The 20,070-nt window shown below is 55.5% G+C and overlaps 1 protein-coding gene across 1 annotated transcript in view; it reads right to left on the bottom strand.

The window, feature by feature from the left end:
- man2c1 (mannosidase, alpha, class 2C, member 1) overlaps positions 1–15,975 on the bottom strand; it is an 89,922-nt gene extending 73,947 nt beyond the window's left edge. Inside the window, exons 1-4 of the mRNA XM_067973362.1 lie at positions 15,867–15,975; positions 2,549–2,674; positions 2,065–2,188; positions 149–219 (exon numbers count right to left, since the gene is read on the bottom strand). Of these exons, the coding sequence (XP_067829463.1) occupies positions 149–219; positions 2,065–2,188; positions 2,549–2,674; positions 15,867–15,964 (419 nt within the window). The 5' untranslated portion in view covers positions 15,965–15,975. The remainder of the gene's footprint in view (positions 1–148; positions 220–2,064; positions 2,189–2,548; positions 2,675–15,866) is intronic.
- Positions 15,976–20,070: the final 4,095 nt, after the last annotated feature.

Here is a 20,070-nt window from a genome sequence, read left to right as displayed (position 1 = left end):
GTGGGGAAAAGCCTATTAGCAATACCACTTACCCAAGAGAATCACCCTCTATTCTGAGATGCACCTTATTAGAGGGTAAATTGAAACCAATCGTAAGAGAACCATGGTGTATACAATAACCGGAAGCTGAATGGATACGGATGCTGACCTGTGAGGTTCTTCATCCGTGAGATTCTCTGTCAGGATGTAGCTGATCTTCTCCCCTTCTTTGGTCAGTCCCTGACGCCATAATTAATTTTAAAAGATTAAAACACTGCGAAAAACACTATGCTTTAAAGAGGCTGATTCCCTTTTACGTAATATTTAAGCTTCAGTACAGATCCGATGCCCAGAATTTGCTGTGTAACTGCAGAGTTCATCGTTATTCAGCAGGACAAGGGTTAAACAGCTAGTTGCAGCATTTGCTATGTAACTGTACATGATGTTATTCCAGTTTTGATTCTGTACATTATCATATATCATCCTTCCCTGATTATACTGTAATACACAACAAAGGAAGATTTTCTTTGGTTTCTATGTATTAGCAACATCATCATAAGTGGGGATATTTCCCCTGCTCACTATTTTTAGCAAAATCATAGATATGCTCCTTTAGAACACTTCCACTATTTCACTAGAAATAGCAAATACAGGAAGTCTTCCTGGTAGATTGTCACTTACACAGTAATGAGTAAAAATCTTCCTCCGTGTGTTTCTAGGTATCTGCGATCCTGTATACACTAATATACCATACTTTTCCAAGAGTACTCTATCCTGAATACATTATAATAACCATTCATTTACTGCATATTCAGAATCCTTATATAAATAAACTTTTCTGGGATATTCAGTATTATAACAAACGGCGCTGAATATTCCATAAACATCATACATTAGCATTTAGAAAACTACATCAAAATAAACTGTACAAAGCTGTATCAGAGTTGAAGTTCAGATGATACTTATAATTGTTTTAAGTTTTACTCTTGCAGCTTACGACATTTGAATGTGCGACAGCTTTGTAATACATCCGGTACTTTATCTGCCATTTTTCCCACTTAATAAGACTATTACAAAGGGTTATCACCATAATGTTTAACATTGGATTCTACAAGGTAAGAATGGCATTTGTGGTGAGATCTAGATAAAAAAAGTGTTCAGTGCAGCATCAAAATACACAAATTACTGAATGGGTTAAGACCCTTCTGTTACATACAGAATTAGCCTTTGGCTCATAGTGCATCTAGTGCATCACAGGCTGAAATACATTTCAAATATTCAGATGGCGTCATGAACTGATAGACCCAAACTCGACCAATTTTACAAACATCCCCTAAACCCTAAAGTGTACGACAGCCTTGCGACATGCTCCGAAACATATATTACATATAGACGGTGTGCCAACTTCTGCCCATTGATTTTTCTCCACTGGAGTGTGGCTACTAAATATCTAATTTTACCATGTGGATTTGTCTCATATGACAGGAAGAGTCCATGTTTTACAAGACTATTATGCTGGATCAGTGTTGTCCAATATGTTAGCCACATGTGGCTAATTTCTTTTCTGGTTAATAAATAAAAGATGAGTAATAGACACCGTCATTTGGCCTGTGATCTCAATACTCATTCACATGGTGTATGCATGTGAACGTTAACCTTTTTGTGCATTTGTAGGTAAAATGGTAAGAGAAAAGCAGTATGCGTGTGTTTTTTTTTTAAAACCATTGTGAGAGCTTTACTTCCTTGGTTACTGAATCATGGTAGATGTTTGTTAAGTGAAGTACATTTACCTGTATTGTGCGACTGTGTGTAAGGCGTTTTCTATTAACATTAGTATATATTAGCATTTAGAAAACTACATCAGAATATATTGTACAAGGCTGTATCGGACGTGGCTAAAAGAGTGTCATAATCACACCTGTGGCTAGTTAGCGATTTCTACTGGACAACACTGAGCTAGACAAGAGTCATAATAGGGTCATTTGAAAGCAAGTTTATTAACGGAAAAAGAATGTAGTCCCTTTCAACAGGTTTTAATAGTGCTGTTTCTATTCTATATTAATTGGCACCAGGAATTTACCATACCTGGACTGGAGTGCCGTTGCTCCAAACCATCCCTTCCCCATCGCTCTCCCACACAAAGTGCACCTCTTTGCCTTTCCAATCCTTCGGAATGGTCAGTGTCACCTTGAACCAGGCTGTCCACCATCTACAGAGAAAGGAGACAAATTAACAACTGAGAACTCGAATCAGGTTAATTCCACGAATAGATTCCCTGTTACGCTCAACTTGCAGTTCCCCAGCACAAAAGAAAAAGAAAAATTTTAAAATAAAAGTCTTGTTATTAATAAAGTGCTAACAAAATGGAAAAAAAACATAATCTGGGCACAAATTAGTCAGTTATCAGGACTGAACTCAACAGGTGCTGACTGAAAGTTTCCATTAACACAAACTTTCATTAAAGTGGGGTAATATGTTTGTAAATGGGATATTGGGTATGCCCTGGAATGTTTTTAACTCACTAAATATTCCTCAAGTCAGTCAGTCTGCTTTTTCCATCTGTACTTACGTTGGACCAAAGGAATTTCCAACTTTAGCAGCTGTAAAGTCTCTTTTCACTGCCTCCTCGAACGGGACACGTGATGGTGTCAGAAAACAGGACAGTGATTCAACGGGATAACGAGCACCAAACAACCTACAAGAGACACAAGGACAACACGTCTTCAGCTTCTGCTGGGCAGGTTAAGACCAACTGAAGGGCATTTTATTCAAACCGTACAATGATCTCACTGCAAAATGTGAAAGAAAAGACAACCTCTTCGCTGAAATGGCCGTACCCCTGTGTGATATACAGGTAGAGTGTATAATTATCATCATTGAACAGGGAGTTCAATCCTTACCTGACTTCACAAACGGAAGCTTCGCTCAGTGCAGACAAACCCCTTTGTTGCTACCGTTTATTTAAAGTGATGCTTTCGAATGCATTTAGCTTCCTGAAGGGTATTTACAGTGAGACTTTAGATAAGGTGATGATTTCAATACACATAGGCCCTTTTGGAAGGGTATTTATTTTCAGGGTTCATATAAAGCACTGTTAGAGACTGCAGCTCTGGACTGTTATTTGAAGAGGAGCTTCGTAAAGTGTGGTTGCATTTCTCTTGCAAGGAGGATATCAGGTATCAACTGGGACAACAGGAAGGCCAACACTGAAGTAATGAGGAATGACCTGCATGGAGTAAATCGCCTGTTACAATAAGCAGGTTCCAATGGACAGGGCACTTGTGCCACGTAGCTAAAGATCAGTATCCTCAGAGAGAATGGGTCCCAGCTGAAAAAGGGCTACGCAAAAAACAAAAGCTGAGATGATGGCTGTAGTATGAGAAATCCAGCTAGAAGACTAACAATGTGCAGACAGTTACGGAGGATTACACAGCACAATGGGTCTTGTATGTATAGAACCAACATGTTCTAATGGCTCACTACACAGGGCAAGTACACTAGCAACGTCCTGAGGCATGTATGGCCAGCCTGGTGATAGCTTATAGTTTGCAATGTTGTCAGTCCTTTGAAGAAGTAATTTGAGACATGATACCAAATTTTTGTTTGATAATGTTCCTATGAAGCGCTAATAAATGCAAGTTGTTGTTATGGTAAGTGAAGCATGCTTGGGAGGAATAGGTGGCTTTGGACCTATGGTTCCAAAAGCTCTCCACCACCGGGGGTTTACCTCGCCTCCTGTCTGTTGTAGACTAATCGATGGAGAAGGAGAAAGGAGGGAGGGAGGAGAAGCAAGGGATTGGGGGTGAGGGTGAGGGGCTGGTATTGGGGGTGAGGGGAGGGTGAGGGGTTGGTATTGAGGGGATGGTATTGGGGGTGAGGGGAGGGTGAGGAGTTGGTATTGGGGCGGAGGGGTTGGTATGGGGGGGAGGGGAGGGGGAGGGGCTGGTATTGGGGGGTGAGGGGCTGGTATTGGGGGGTGAGGGGCTGGTATTGGGGGGGTGAGGGGCTGGTATTGGGGGGTGAGGGGCTGGTATTGGGGGGTGAGGGGCTGGTATTGGGGGGTGAGGGGCTGGTATTGGGGGGTGAGGGGCTGGTATTGGGGGGTGAGGGGCTGGTATTGGGGGGTGAGGGGCTGGTATTGGGGGGTGAGGGGCTGGTATTGGGGGGTGAGGGGCTGGTATTGGGGGGTGAGGGGCTGGTATTGGGGGGTGAGGGGCTGGTATTGGGGGGTGAGGGGCTGGTATTGGGGGGTGAGGGGCTGGTATTGGGGGGTGAGGGGCTGGTATTGGGGGGTGAGGGGCTGGTATTGGGGGGTGAGGGGCTGGTATTGGGGGGTGAGGGGCTGGTATTGGGGGGTGAGGGGAGGGTGAGGGGTTGGTATGGGGGGTGAGGGGAGGGTGAGGGGTTGGTATTGGGGGGTGAGGGGTTGGTATTGGGGGGTGAGGGGTTGGTATTGGGGGGTGAGGGGTTGGTATTGGGGGGTGAGGGGTTGGTATTGGGGGGTGAGGGGTTGGTATTGGGGGGTGAGGGGTTGGTATTGGGGGGTGAGGGGTTGGTATTGGGGGGTGAGGGGTTGGTATGGGGGGTGAGGGGTTGGTATGGGGGGTGAGGGGTTGGTATGGGGGGTGAGGGGTTGGTATGGGGGGTGAGGGGTTGGTATGGGGGGTGAGGGGTTGGTATGGGGGGTGAGGGGTTGGTATGGGGGGTGAGGGGTTGGTATGGGGGGTGAGGGGTTGGTATGGGGGGGTGAGGGGTTGGTATGGGGGCTGAGGGGAGGGTGAGGGGTTTGGATGGGGGGTGAGGGGTTGGTATTGGGGGGTGAGGGGAGGGTGAGGGGTTGGTATTGGGGGGTGAGGGGAGGGTGAGGGGTTGGTATTGGGGGGTGAGGGGAGGGTGAGGGGTTGGTATGGGGGTGAGGGGAGGGTGAGGGGTTGGTATTGGGGGTGAGGGGGGGGGTGAGGGGAGGGTATTGGTGGTGAGGGGAGGGTATTGGGGGTGAGGGGAGGGTGAGGGGTTGGTATGGGGGTGAGGGGAGGGTGAGGGTTGGCATTGGGGGTGAGGGGAGGGGCTGGTATTGGAGTGGAAGGGAGGGTGAGGGGTTGGTATGTGGGGTGAGGGGAGGGTGAGGGGTTGGTATTGGGGGTGAGGGGAGGGTGAGGGGTTGGTATTGGGGGTGAAGGGTTGGTATTGGGGGGTGAGGGGAGGGTGAGGGGTTGGTATGGGGGTGAGGGGAGGGTGATGGGTTGGTATTGGGGGTGAGGGGTTGGTATTGGGGGTGAGGGGAGGGTGAGGGGTTGGTATGGGGGTGAGGGGAGGGTATTGGGGGTGAGGGGAGGGTATTGGGGGTGAGGGGAGGGTGAGGGGTTGGTATGGGGGTGAGGGGAGGGTGAGGGGTTGGCATTGGGGGTGAGGGGAGGGGCTGGTATTGGAGTGGAAGGGAGGGTGAGGGGTTGGTATTGGGGGTGAGGGGAGGGTGAGGGGTTGGCATTGGGGGTGAGGGGAGGGGCTGGTATTGGAGTGGAAAGGAGGGTGAGGGGTTGGTATTGGGGGTGAGGGGAGGGTGAGGGGTTGGCATTGGGGGTGAAGGGTTGGTATTGGGGGGTGAGGGGAGGGTGAGGGGTTGGTATGGGGTGAGGGGAGGGTGAGGGGTTGGTATTGGGGGTGAGGGGTTGGTATTGGGGGTGAGGGGAGGGTGAGGGGTTGGTATGGGGTGAGGGGTTGGTATTGGGGGTGAGGGGAGGGTGAGGGGTTGGTATGGGGGGTGAGGGGAGGGTATTGGGGGTGAGGGGAGGGTATTGGGGGTGAGGGGAGGGTGAGGGGTTGGTATGGGGGTGAGGGGAGGGTATTGGGGGTGAGGGGAGGGTATTGGGGGTGAGGGGAGGGTATTGGGGGTGAGGGGAGGGTATTGGGGGTGAGGGGAGGGTATTGGGGGTGAGGGGAGGGTATTGGGGGTGAGGGGAGGGTATTGGGGGTGAGGGGAGGGTATTGGGGGTGAGGGCAGGGTGAGGGGGTGAGGGCAGGGTGAGGGGGTGAGGGCAGGGTGAGGGGGTGAGGGCAGGGTGAGGGGGTGAGGGCAGGGTGAGGGGGTGAGGGCAGGGTGAGGGGGTGAGGGCAGGGTGAGGGGGTGAGGGCAGGGTGAGGGGGTGAGGGCAGGGTGAGGGGTTGGTACTGGGGGTGAGGGGAGGGTGAGGGGTTGGTATTGGGGGTGAGGGGAGGGTGAGGGGTTGGTATGGGGGTGAGGGGAGGGTGAGGGGTTGGTATTGGGGGGTGAGGGGTTGGTATGGGGGTGAGGGGAGGGTATTGGGGGTGAGGGGAGGGTGAGGGGTTGGTATGGGGGTGAGGGGAGGGTGAGGGGTTGCTACTGGGGGTGAGGGGAGGGTGAGGGGTTGGTATTGGGGGTGAGGGGAGGGTGCGGGGTTGGTATGGGGGTGAGGGGAGGGTGAGGGGTTGGTATTGGGGGTGGGGGTGAGGGTGAGGGGTTGGTATTGAGGGGTGAGGGGTTGGTATGGGGGTGAGGGGAGGGTGAGGAGTTGGTATTGGGGGGGAGGGGTTGGTATGGGGGGGAGGGGAGGGTGAGGGGCTGGTTTTGGGGGGTGAGGGGTTGGTATTGGGGGGTGAGGGGCTGGTATTGGGGGGTGAGGGGCTGGTATTGGGGGGTGAGGGGCTGGTATTGGGGGGTGAGGGGCTGGTATTGGGGGGTGAGGGGCTGGTATTGGGGGGTGAGGGGAGGGTGAGGGGTTGGTATGGGGGGTGAGGGGAGGGTGAGGGGTTGGTATGGGGGGTGAGAGGTTGGTATGGGGGGTGAGGGGTTGGTATGGGGGTGAGGGGTTGGTATGGGGGTGAGGGGTTGGTATGGGGGTGAGGGGTTGGTATGGGGGCTGAGGGGAGGGTGAGGGGTTTGGATGGGGGGTGCGGGGTTGGTATTGGGGGGTGAGGGGAGAGTGAGGGGTTGGTATTGGGGGGTGAGGGGTTGGTATGGGGGTGAGGGGTTGGTATTGGGGGTGAGGGGTTGGTATTGGGGGTGAGGGGTTGGTATTGGGGGTGTGGAGTTGGTATTGGGGGTGAGGGGTTGGTATTGGGGGTGAGGGGTTGGTATTGGGGGTGAGGGGTTGGTATTGGGGGTGAGGGGTTGGTATTGGGGGTGAGGGGAGGGTGAGGGGTTGGTATTGGGGGTGAGGGGAGGGTGAGGGGTTGGTATGGGGGGTGAGGGGAGGGTATTGGGGGTGAGGGGAGGGTATTGGGGGTGAGGGGTGGGTGAGGGGTTGGTATGGGGGTGAGGGGAGGGTGAGGGGTTGGCATTGGGGGTGAGGGGAGGGGCTGGTATTGGAGTGGAAGGGAGGGTGAGGGGTTGGTATTGGGGGTGAGGGGAGGGTGAGGGGTTGGTATTGGGGGTGAAGGGTTGGTATTGGGGGGTGAGGGGAGGGTGAGGGGTTGGTATGGGGTGAGGGGAGGGTGAGGGGTTGGTATTGGGGGTGAGGGGAGGGTGAGGGGTTGGTATGGGGTGAGGGGTTGGTATTGGGGGTGAGGGGAGGGTGAGGGGTTGGTATGGGGGGTGAGGGGAGGGTATTGGGGGTGAGGGGAGGGTGAGGGGTTGGTATGGGGGTGAGGGGAGGGTGAGGGGTTGGTATGGGGGTGAGGGGTTGGTATGGGGGCTGAGGGGAGGGTGAGGGGTTTGGATGGGGGGTGAGGGGTTTGTATTGGGGGGTGAGGGGTTGGTATTGGGGGGGTGAGGGGAGGGTGAGGGGTTGGTATGGGGGTGAGGGGAGGGGGAGGGGTTGGTATTGGGGGTGAGGGGTGGGTGAGGGGTTGGTATGGGGGTGAGGGGAGGGTATTGGGGGTGAGGGGAGGGTGAGGGGTTGGTATTGGGGGGTGAGGGGAGGGTGAGGGGTTGGTATGGGGGTGAGGGGAGGGTGAGGGGTTGGTATTGGGGATGAGGGGTGGGTGAGGGGTTGGTATGGGGGTGAGGGGAGGGTATTGGGGGTGAGGGGAGGGTGAGGGGTTGGTATGGGGGTGAGGGGAGGGTGAGGGGTTGGTATTGGGGGGTGAGGGGAGGGTATTGGGGGGTGAGGGGAGGGTATTGGGGGGTGAGGGGAGGGTATTGGGGGGTGAGGGGAAGGTATTGGGGGGTGAGGGGTTGGTATTGGGGGGTGAGGGGTCGGTATTGGGGGGTGAGGGGTTGGTATTGGGGGTGAGGGGAGGGTGAGGGGTTTGGTATTGGGGGTGAGGGGTTGGTATTGGGGGGTGAGGGGTTGGTATTGGGGGGTGAGGGGTTGGTATTGGGGGTGAGGGGTTGGTATTGGGGGTGAGGGGAGGGTGAGGGGTTTGGTATTGGGGGTGAGGGGAGGGTATTGGGGGTGAGGGGTTGGTATTGGGGGTGAGGGGAGGGTGAGGGGTTTGGTATTGGGGGTGAGGGGTTGGTATTGGGGGGTGAGGGGTTGGTATTGGGGGTGAGGGGAGGGTGAGGGGTTGGTATGGGGTGAGGGGTTGGTATTGGGGGTGAGGGGAGGGTGAGGGGTTGGTATGGGGGGTGAGGGGAGGGTATTGGGGGTGAGGGGAGGGTGAGGGGTTGGTATGGGGGTGAGGGGAGGGTGAGGGGTTGGTATGGGTGTGAGGGGTTGGTATGGGGGCTGAGGGGAGGGTGAGGGGTTTGGATGGGGGGTGAGGGGTTTGTATTGGGGGGTGAGGGGTTGGTATTGGGGGGTGAGGGGAGGGTGAGGGGTTGGTATTGGGGGGTGAGGGGAGGGTGAGGGGTTGGTATGGGGGTGAGGGGAGGGTGAGGGGTTGGTATTGGGGGTGAGGGGTGGGTGAGGGGTTGGTATGGGGGTGAGGGGAGGGTATTGGGGGTGAGGGGAGGGTGAGGGGTTGGTATTGGGGGGTGAGGGGAGGGTGAGGGGTTGGTATGGGGGTGAGGGGAGGGTGAGGGGTTGGTATTGGGGATGAGGGGTGGGTGAGGGGTTGGTATGGGGGTGAGGGGAGGGTATTGGGGGTGAGGGGAGGGTGAGGGGTTGGTATGGGGGTGAGGGGAGGGTGAGGGGTTGGTATGGGGGTGAGGGGAGGGTGAGGGGTTGGTATTGGGGGGTGAGGGGAGGGTATTGGGGGGTGAGGGGAGGGTATTGGGGGGTGAGGGGAGGGTATTGGGGGGTGAGGGGAGGGTATTGGGGGGTGAGGGGAGGGTATTGGGGGTGAGGGGAGGGTATTGGGGGTGAGGGGAGGGTATTGGGGGTGAGGGGAGGGTATTGGGGGTGAGGGGAGGGTATTGGGGGGTGAGGGGTCGGTATTGGGGGGTGAGGGGTCGGTATTGGGGTGTGAGGGGTTGGTATTGGGGGTGAGGGGAGGGTGAGGGGTTTGGTATTGGGGGTGAGGGGTTGGTATTGGGGGGGTGAGGGGCTGGTATTGGGGGGTGAGGGGAGGGTGAGGGGTTGGTATGGGGGGTGAGGGGAGGGTGAGGGGTTGGTATGGGGGGTGAGAGGTTGGTATGGGGGGTGAGGGGTTGGTATGGGGGTGAGAGGTTGGTATGGGGGGTGAGGGGTTGGTATGGGGGTGAAGGGTTGGTATGGGGGTGAGGGGTTGGTATGGGGGTGAGGGGTTGGTATGGGGGTGAGGGGTTGGTATGGGGGTGAGGGGTTGGTATGGGGGTGAGGGGAGGGTATTGGGGGTGAGGGGAGGGTGAGGGGTTGGTATTGGGGGGTGAGGGGAGGGTGAGGGGTTGGTATGGGGGTGAGGGGAGGGTGAGGGGTTGGTATTGGGGATGAGGGGTGGGTGAGGGGTTGGTATGGGGGTGAGGGGAGGGTATTGGGGGTGAGGGGAGGGTGAGGGGTTGGTATGGGGGTGAGGGGAGGGTGAGGGGTTGGTATGGGGGTGAGGGGAGGGTGAGGGGTTGGTATTGGGGGGTGAGGGGAGGGTATTGGGGGGTGAGGGGAGGGTATTGGGGGGTGAGGGGAGGGTATTGGGGGGTGAGGGGAGGGTATTGGGGGGTGAGGGGAGGGTATTGGGGGGTGAGGGGAGGGTATTGGGGGTGAGGGGAGGGTATTGGGGGTGAGGGGAGGGTATTGGGGGTGAGGGGAGGGTATTGGGGGGTGAGGGGTCGGTATTGGGGGGTGAGGGGTCGGTATTGGGGTGTGAGGGGTTGGTATTGGGGGTGAGGGGAGGGTGAGGGGTTTGGTATTGGGGGTGAGGGGTTGGTATTGGGGGGGTGAGGGGCTGGTATTGGGGGGTGAGGGGAGGGTGAGGGGTTGGTATGGGGGGTGAGGGGAGGGTGAGGGGTTGGTATGGGGGGTGAGAGGTTGGTATGGGGGGTGAGGGGTTGGTATGGGGGTGAAGGGTTGGTATGGGGGTGAGGGGTTGGTATGGGGGTGAGGGGTTGGTATGGGGGTGAGGGGTTGGTATGGGGCTGAGGGGAGGGTGAGGGGTTTGGATGGGGGGTGCGGGGTTGGTATTGGGGGGTGAGGGGAGAGTGAGGGGTTGGTATTGGGGGGTGAGGGGTTGGTATGGGGGTGAGGGGTTGGTATTGGGGGTGAGGGGTTGGTATTGGGGGTGAGGGGTTGGTATTGGGGGTGTGGAGTTGGTATTGGGGGTGAGGGGTTGGTATTGGGGGTGAGGGGTTGGTATTGGGGGTGAGGGGTTGGTATTGGGGGTGAGGGGTTGGTATTGGGGGTAAGGGGAGGGTGAGGGGTTGGTATTGGGGGTGAGGGGAGGGTGAGGGGTTGGTATGGGGGGTGAGGGGAGGGTATTGGGGGTGAGGGGAGGGTATTGGGGGTGAGGGGTGGGTGAGGGGTTGGTATGGGGGTGAGGGGAGGGTGAGGGGTTGGCATTGGGGGTGAGGGGAGGGGCTGGTATTGGAGTGGAAGGGAGGGTGAGGGGTTGGTATTGGGGGTGAGGGGAGGGTGAGGGGTTGGTATTGGGGGTGAAGGGTTGGTATTGGGGGGTGAGGGGAGGGTGAGGGGTTGGTATGGGGTGAGGGGAGGGTGAGGGGTTGGTATTGGGGGTGAGGGGAGGGTGAGGGGTTGGTATGGGGTGAGGGGTTGGTATTGGGGGTGAGGGGAGGGTGAGGGGTTGGTATGGGGGGTGAGGGGAGGGTATTGGGGGTGAGGGGAGGGTGAGGGGTTGGTATGGGGGTGAGGGGAGGGTGAGGGGTTGGTATGGGGGTGAGGGGTTGGTATGGGGGCTGAGGGGAGGGTGAGGGGTTTGGATGGGGGGTGAGGGGTTTGTATTGGGGGGTGAGGGGTTGGTATTGGGGGGTGAGGGGAGGGTGAGGGGTTGGTATTGGGGGGTGAGGGGAGGGTGAGGGGTTGGTATGGGGGTGAGGGGAGGGTGAGGGGTTGGTATTGGGGGTGAGGGGTGGGTGAGGGGTTGGTATGGGGGTGAGGGGAGGGTATTGGGGGTGAGGGGAGGGTGAGGGGTTGGTATTGGGGGGTGAGGGGAGGGTGAGGGGTTGGTATGGGGGTGAGGGGAGGGTGAGGGGTTGGTATTGGGGATGAGGGGTGGGTGAGGGGTTGGTATGGGGGTGAGGGGAGGGTATTGGGGGTGAGGGGAGGGTGAGGGGTTGGTATGGGGGTGAGGGGAGGGTGAGGGGTTGGTATGGGGGTGAGGGGAGGGTGAGGGGTTGGTATTGGGGGTGAGGGGAGGGTATTGGGGGGTGAGGGGAGGGTATTGGGGGGTGAGGGGAGGGTATTGGGGGGTGAGGGGAGGGTATTGGGGGGTGAGGGGAAGGTATTGGGGGTGAGGGGTTGGTATTGGGGGGTGAGGGGTCGGTATTGGGGTGTGAGGGGTTGGTATTGGGGGTGAGGGGAGGGTGAGGGGTTTGGTATTGGGGGTGAGGGGTTGGTATTGGGGGGTGAGGGGTTGGTATTGGGGGGTGAGGGGTTGGTATTGGGGGGTGAGGGGTTGGTATTGGGGGGTGAGGGGTTGGTATTGGGGGTGAGGGGAGGGTGAGGGGTTTGGTATTGGGGGTGAGGGGAGGGTATTGGGGGTGAGGGGTTGGTATTGGGGGTGAGGGGTTGGTATTGGGGGTGAGGGGAGGGTGAGGGGTTTGGTATTGGGGGTGAGGGGTTGGTATTGGGGGGTGAGGGGTTGGTATTGGGGGTGAGGGGAGGGTGAGGGGTTGGTATGGGGTGAGGGGTTGGTATTGGGGGTGAGGGGAGGGTGAGGGGTTGGTATGGGGGGTGAGGGGAGGGTATTGGGGGTGAGGGGAGGGTGAGGGGTTGGTATGGGGGTGAGGGGAGGGTATGGGTGTGAGGGGTTGGTATGGGGGCTGAGGGGAGGGTGAGGGGTTTGGATGGGGGGTGAGGGGTTTGTATTGGGGGGTGAGGGGTTGGTATTGGGGGGTGAGGGGAGGGTGAGGGGTTGGTATTGGGGGGTGAGGGGAGGGTGAGGGGTTGGTATGGGGGTGAGGGGAGGGTGAGGGGTTGGTATTGGGGGTGAGGGGTGGGTGAGGGGTTGGTATGGGGGTGAGGGGTGGGTATTGGGGGTGAGGGGAGGGTGAGGGGTTGGTATTGGGGGGTGAGGGGAGGGTGAGGGGTTGGTATGGGGGTGAGGGGAGGGTGAGGGGTTGGTACTGGGGATGAGGGGTGGGTGAGGGGTTGGTATGGGGGTGAGGGGAGGGTATTGGGGGTGAGGGGAGGGTATGGGGGTGAGGGGAGGGTGAGGGGTTGGTATGGGGGTGAGGGGAGGGTGAGGGGTTGGTATTGGGGGGTGAGGGGAGGGTATTGGGGGGTGAGGGGAGGGTATTGGGGGGTGAGGGGAGGGTATTGGGGGGTGAGGGGAGGGTATTGGGGGTGAGGGGAGGGTATTGGGGGTGAGGGGAGGGTATTGGGGGTGAGGGGAGGGTATTGGGGGGTGAGGGGAGGGTATTGGGGGGTGAGGGGAGGGTATTGGGGGGTGAGGGGTCGGTATTGGGGTGTGAGGAGTTGGTATTGGGGGTGAGGGGAGGGTGAGGGGTTTGGTATTGGGGGTGAGGGGTTGGTATTGGGGGGGTGAGGGGTTGGTATTGGGGGGTGAGGGGTTGGTATTGGGGGGTGAGGGGTTGGTATTGGGGGGTGAGGGGAGGGTGAGGGGTTTGGTATTGGGGGTGAGGGGAGGGTATTGGGGGTGAGGGGTTGGTATTGGGGGTGAGGGGAGGGTGAGGGGTTTGGTATTGGGGGTGAGGGGTTGGTATTGGGGGTGAGGGGTTGGTATTGGGGGTGAGGGGAGGGTGAGGGGTTTGGTATTGGGAGTGAGGGGAGGGTATTGGGGGTGAGGGGTTGGTATTGGGGGTGAGGGGAGGGTGAGGGGTTTGGTATTGGGGGTGAGGGGAGGGTATTGGGGGGTGAGGGGTTGGTATTGGGGGGTGAGGGGAGGGTATTGGGGGTGAGGGGCTGGGATTGGGGGTGGGGGTGAGGGGTTGGTATTGGGGGTGAGGGGAGGGTATTGGGGGTGAGGGGTTGGTATTGGGGGTGAGGGGAGGGTGAGGGGTTGGTATTGGGGGGTGAGGGGAGGGTGAGGGGTTGGTATGGGGGTGAGGGGAGGGTGAGGGGTTGGTATTGGGGATGAGGGGTGGGTGAGGGGTTGGTATGGGGGTGAGGGGAGGGTATTGGGGGTGAGGGGAGGGTGAGGGGTTGGTATGGGGGTGAGGGGAGGGTGAGGGGTTGGTATGGGGGTGAGGGGAGGGTGAGGGGTTGGTATTGGGGGTGAGGGGAGGGTATTGGGGGGTGAGGGGAGGGTATTGGGGGGTGAGGGGAAGGTATTGGGGGGTGAGGGGAGGGTATTGGGGGGTGAGGGGAGGGTATTGGGGGGTGAGGGGAGGGTATTGGGGGTGAGGGGAGGGTGAGGGGTTTGGTATTGGGGGTGAGGGGTTGGTATTGGGGGGGTGAGGGGTTGGTATTGGGGGGTGAGGGGTTGGTATTGGGGGTGAGGGGAGGGTATTGGGGGTGAGGGGAGGGTATTGGGGGGTGAGGGGAGGGTATTGGGGGGTGAGGGGAGGGTATTGGGGGGTGAGGGGTCGGTATTGGGGTGTGCGGAGTTGGTATTGGGGGTGAGGGGAGGGTGAGGGGTTTGGTATTGGGGGTGAGGGGTTGGTATTGGGGGGGTGAGGGGTTGGTATTGGGGGGTGAGGGGTTGGTATTGGGGGGTGAGGGGTTGGTATTGGGGGGTGAGGGGAGGGTGAGGGGTTTGGTATTGGGGGTGAGGGGAGGGTATTGGGGGTGAGGGGTTGGTATTGGGGGTGAGGGGAGGGTGAGGGGTTTGGTATTGGGGGTGAGGGGTTGGTATTGGGGGTGAGGGGTTGGTATTGGGGGTGAGGGGAGGGTGAGGGGTTTGGTATTGGGAGTGAGGGGAGGGTATTGGGGGTGAGGGGTTGGTATTGGGGGTGAGGGGAGGGTGAGGGGTTTGGTATTGGGGGTGAGGGGAGGGTATTGGGGGGTGAGGGGTTGGTATTGGGGGGTGAGGGGAGGGTATTGGGGGTGAGGGGCTGGGATTGGGGGTGGGGGTGAGGGGTTGGTATTGGGGGTGAGGGGAGGGTATTGGGGGTGAGGGGTTGGTATTGGGGGTGAGGGGAGGGTGAGGGGTTGGTATTGGGGGGTGAGGGGAGGGTGAGGGGTTGGTATGGGGGTGAGGGGAGGGTGAGGGGTTGGTATTGGGGATGAGGGGTGGGTGAGGGGTTGGTATGGGGGTGAGGGGAGGGTATTGGGGGTGAGGGGAGGGTGAGGGGTTGGTATGGGGGTGAGGGGAGGGTGAGGGGTTGGTATGGGGGTGAGGGGAGGGTGAGGGGTTGGTATTGGGGGTGAGGGGAGGGTATTGGGGGGTGAGGGGAAGGTATTGGGGGGTGAGGGGAGGGTATTGGGGGGTGAGGGGAGGGTATTGGGGGGTGAGGGGAGGGTATTGGGGGGTGAGGGGAGGGTATTGGGGGTGAGGGGAGGGTATTGGGGGTGAGGGGTTGGTATTGGGGGGTGAGGGGTCGGTATTGGGGTGTGAGGGGTTGGTATTGGGGGTGAGGGGAGGGAGAGGGGTTTGGTATTGGGGGTGAGGGGTTGGTATTGGGGGGTGAGGGGTTGGTATTGGGGGGTGAGGGGTTGGTATTGGGGGGTGAGGGGTTGGTATTGGGGGTGAGGGGAGGGTGAGGGGTTTGGTATTGGGGGTGAGGGGAGGGTATTGGGGGTGAGGGGTTGGTATTGGGGGTGAGGGGAGGGTGAGGGGTTTGGTATTGGGGGTGAGGGGTTGGTATTGGGGGGTGAGGGGTTGGTATTGGGGGTGAGGGGAGGGTGAGGGGTTTGGTATTGGGAGTGAGGGGAGGGTATTGGGGGTGAGGGGTTGGTATTGGGGGTGAGGGAGGGTGAGGGGTTTGGTATTGGGGGTGAGGGGAGGGTATTGGGGGGTGAGGGGTTGGTATTGGGGGGTGAGGGGAGGGTATTGGGGGTGAGGGGGAGGGTATTGGGGGTGAGGGGCTGGGATTGGGGGTGGGGGTGAGGGGAGGGTATTGGGGGTGAGGGGTTGGTATTGGGGGTGAGGGGAGGGTATTGGGGGTGAGGGGTTGGTATTGGGGGTGAGGGGAGGGTATTGGGGGTGAGGGGAGGGTATTGGGGGTGAGGGGTTGGTATTGGGGGTGAGGGGAGGGTATTGGGGGGTGAGGGGTTGGTATTGGGGGTGAGGAGCTGGTATTGGGGGTGAGGGGAGGGTATTGGGGGTGTGGGGCTGGGATTGGGGGTGGGGGTGGGGGGTTTGGTATTGGGGGTGAGGGGAGGGTATTGGGGGTGAGGGGTTGGTATTGGGGGTGAGGGGTTGGTATTGGGGGTGTGGGGCTGGGATTGGGGTTCGTGCCTCTCACCCCCCCGGACATCTATTATTATTCTCTGCTCCGAGCCGGAGGCGCTGGGCCCGCACTAGTCTGGCGCTCGTTCGCCGGGCCTCGCACTCACCGGCCCCGCAGGTTGATATCGGTGAAGTGCTCGGGAGACACGAACTTCTCGGCCCGCTCCAGCGTCGCGCGCCGGTTCTTCAGCACCAAGCTGGCCATTGGTGCACCGCCCTCTACCGTCCCCCGAGCCGCGCTCCGCAACATCACCCGCGCTGCGTTCCGGGGGTGAAAGTCCAGCTGCTCAGCCACTTTATTTATCATCATAAATTAATTTTCTTTAGATAAAACTTATGCTATCCAGTCTTATGCTTGTAAAATTTCCATAGAACTCATAACTTACGGCTGTAATTTTTTTCCTTAATTGTTGTGATGTTCTTGGGATCACAAGTTGATCTTGTATTTTGATATTGCGTCTGCTTTTTCCAATATTTTTAAGTTGTTGACATTGGCACAACTGGAATACGTGACACTTATAATTCTTCGTGGCATTTTCACAATGGCCACTCACAGCAATAGGCAATATCCTGGCAAGTCCACTTGCATCAACTGCAGTGAAACACCCTATCCCTGTAACCTCCTCCAGCTCTCCGACCCTCTGAGACCTCTGGGTTCCTCCAACTCTGGCCTCTTACACATCCTACTCCCTTCGCCCCACCATTGGCAGAAGTGCCTTCAGCAGTCTAGTCCCTAAGCTCTGGAAGTCCCACTCTAAACCTCTCTGCCTCTCCTCCTTTAACATGCTCCGTAAAACGCACCTCTTTAGTCACCCGTCCTAATATCTCCTTTTTTGGTTCAGTGTCAATTTTTGTCTGATTACACTCCTGTGAAGCACCTTGGGGTGTTTTCCTACGTTAAAGGCACTATATAAATGCAAGTTGTTGTTATTGACAGTGTACCATCTCTCATTTGAGTGTAGCTTTGGTTGACAGAGAGAGTAACTTAAAGATATACTGCATTCAGAGGCACCTGCAGATTTGCAGATTACTGAATTAAAATTTATGAGGATTTGCACTCCAAGAAAATAGCCACAACTACATGATCAGACTATGCTAAAGTGGAAGAAAGAGGCAATAGTGGAACAGCAATGTATTATAATAGATATGGACAAGCAAGGCTAAAGCTAAGACCCATCTTAGCTCATCACTTTTTTAAAAATTGAATGGATGTCACCATGTCACCCACCATCTTTTGAGTGAATCTAATGTCTTTTTTGCCTCCACTACCCTATCCAGAAAACCATTCCAAGTATTGATCACTCCTTACCTAAGAAAGGATATACTTTCCATAGAGGGAGTGCAGCAAGGTTCACCAGACTGATTCCTGGGATGACAGGACTGTCGTATGAGGAGAGATTGGATCGACTCGGCCTGATTTCACTCAAGCTGAGAAGAATGAGAGGGGATCTCATTGAAACATATAAAATTCTGACAGGGCTCGACAGACTGGATGCAGGGAGGATGTTTCCTCTGGCCGAGGGGTCCAGAACGAAGGGTCACAGTCTCAGGATATGGGGTAGGACATTTAGGACTGAGATGAGGAAAAAATTTCTTCACTCAGAGGGTGGTGAACCTGTGGAATTCTCTACCACAGAAGGCTGTGGAGGCCAAGTCACTGAATATATTTAAGAAGGAGCTAGATAGATTTCTAGACACAAAAGGCATCAAGGGGAATGGGGAGAGAGCAGGAATATGGTATTAAGATAGAGGATCAGCCATGATCATATTGAATGGCGGAGCAGGCTCGAAGGGCCGAATGGCCTACTCCTCCTATTTTCCATGTTTATAAAGTTCTTCCCTTTCATCAGTTTTAATCTATGTTCTTATCTAGATTATGATCTGGATTCATTTATGTTTGCAATTTGATATCTTGTATACTTCTAATAATGTCTCCTATCCTCTTTTCAAGACTAACTAGTCCCAATCCTGCCTCATAGCTTAATCTTTTGATGCCAAGGATCAGCCTCTTCGCTCTTCTCTGTACACCCCCACCCCCACCCCGAGGCTGGAGTGTTTCCCTTTTGTCTAAATAAAATATTCAATGTGTGGTCTGACCAGGGGACTGTACAGTTTTAGCACATCGTCCAACTCATACTTAATTTACCTAGTAACATAATTCAGCAATCTGCTTTCTTTTATTGCTAGTCCACTGTGATTTGAATGTCAAGTGTCAAATCTATTATTCCTAGACTCCTTTCCACTTTACCAGCTTTTTACACCATCCAGTATACGTGACATCTATTTTTCCTTTCGATGTGTAGTACCTTACACTTATGTGAATTGAACTTCATCTGCCACTTATTTGCCCATTAGCAGATTTTAATTGGGGTTTTGAATCTATTAATGTAGATTAAAAACAGTAGAGTCCCAGCACCATCCATACAGCCTGCCATTCAGTACTTCTCCCCATTCCAATGACACTTCCCTAACAAATCTCTCCATCAGCCAATTCTTTAGCCACATGGAGGTTTTTACATTGGATCTCCACTACTTCTAGTTGCAGAAGCAGCCTTCTGAGGAATTTTATTTTTGGAAATCTAGGTACACAGCGTCATAGGATGGAATTTCTTCAACAAAGTGTACTTTTCATGCAATTACACACAACTGACAATATACCGTAACAATTCACTTCAGTGCGTTCACTTTAAATAATGTGTTTAGACTTACCTCCCTGTGATAAAAACAGGAATTTCTGCCTTTGTTTTGTATAATTTTAAAATAGCCAGGTTTTAAACAGAGACCGATGATCTCTCTTCACTAGATACAGACATGATGTGGAGATGCCGGTGATGGACTGGGGTGGACAAATGTAAGGAATCTTACAACACCAGGTTATAGTCCAACAGTTTTATTTGAAAATCACAAGCTTTCAGAGCTTACCTCCTTCGCATAGCATATATTAGGCTGGGAGACGATCACAGCAATCAAAGGTGTCATTGGTGTTCAGACAGGTTAGCCACGGAAAACATTACATCCCAGTATACTGAATACACAATGGGTCAGATTACAAAGACAAAGACAGAGAGAAAAAGAGACCCGAAAGGCAGAGAGAGAGAGAGAGAATGTCCAGTTGTATTAAAAAGATAACTTTTTTTTCCGCTGGTGGGGTTATGTGCAGCGTGACATGAACCTAAGATCCCGGTTGAGGCCGTCCTCATGGGTGCGGAACTTGGCTATCAATTTCTGCTCGACGATTTTGCGTTGTCGTGTGTCTCGAAGGCCGCCTTGGAGTACGCTTACCCGAAGATCGGTGGCTGAATGTCCTTGACTGCTGAAGTGTTCCCCGACTGGGAGGGAACCCTCCTGTCTGGCGATTGTTGCGCGGTGTCCGTTCATCCGTTGTCACAGTGTCTGCATGGTCTCGCCAATGTACCATGCTCCGGGGCATCCTTTCCGAGATGTGTGTGTGCGCTGACGGATGCCTCACTCTGAGGAGTGACGGTGCCTCCTCAGAGGCCGGCAGGTTCTCTGAGCAATCGCCCTCCGCCGTCACAGCGGTCGCTGAAGGCACTGCACCGAACACGCTCCTCCCGTAGCCTCCACCGCGCAACAATCGCCAGACAGGAGGGTTCCCTCCCAGTCGGGGAACACTTCAGCAGTCATGGACATTCAGCCACCGATCTTCGGGTAAGCGTTCTCCAAGGCGGCCTTCGAGACACATGACAACGCAAAATCGTCGAGCAGAAATTGATAGCCAAGTTCCGCACCCATGAGGACGGCCTCAACCGGGATCTTGGGTTCATGTCACGCTACACGTAACCCCACCAGCGGAAAAAAAAGTTATCTGTTTTTAATACAACTGGACATTCTCTCTCTCTCTGCCTTTCGGGTCTCTTTCTCTCTCTGTCTTTGTAATCTGACCCATTGTGTATTCAGTATACTGGGATGTAATGTTTTCCGTGGCTAACCTGTCTGAACACCAACGACACCTTTGATTGCTGTGATCGTCTCCCAGCCTAATATATGCTATGCGATTTTAGAACCCTTCACTCACTCACCTGACGAAGGAGGTAAGCTCCGAAAGCTTGTGATTTTCAAATAAAACTGTTGTAAGATTCCTTACATAGATACAGACAGGTAGAGACACTCAGTAAAAGGGAAATAGCTGATAAAAGTTTTCCTTTGATGTCTGGTGCAACGAATTTCAAATTGTTAATGTGTGCAGCTTGACAGGCTGAGATGTAATTTCTGTCATGCAAATTAACTGGTGGATACAAATAGCCCCTGCGTTTAATGGTTGTTAAGCAAATAGAGGATCTATTGTGCAGT

Source organism: Heptranchias perlo, chromosome 38, assembly GCF_035084215.1.
Source record: "Heptranchias perlo isolate sHepPer1 chromosome 38, sHepPer1.hap1, whole genome shotgun sequence".
In the NCBI taxonomy this organism is placed as follows: Eukaryota; Metazoa; Chordata; class Chondrichthyes; order Hexanchiformes; family Hexanchidae; genus Heptranchias; species Heptranchias perlo.
Note: the sequence above shows the minus strand (reverse complement) of the source record. Positions and strands in the feature narration are given on the sequence as shown.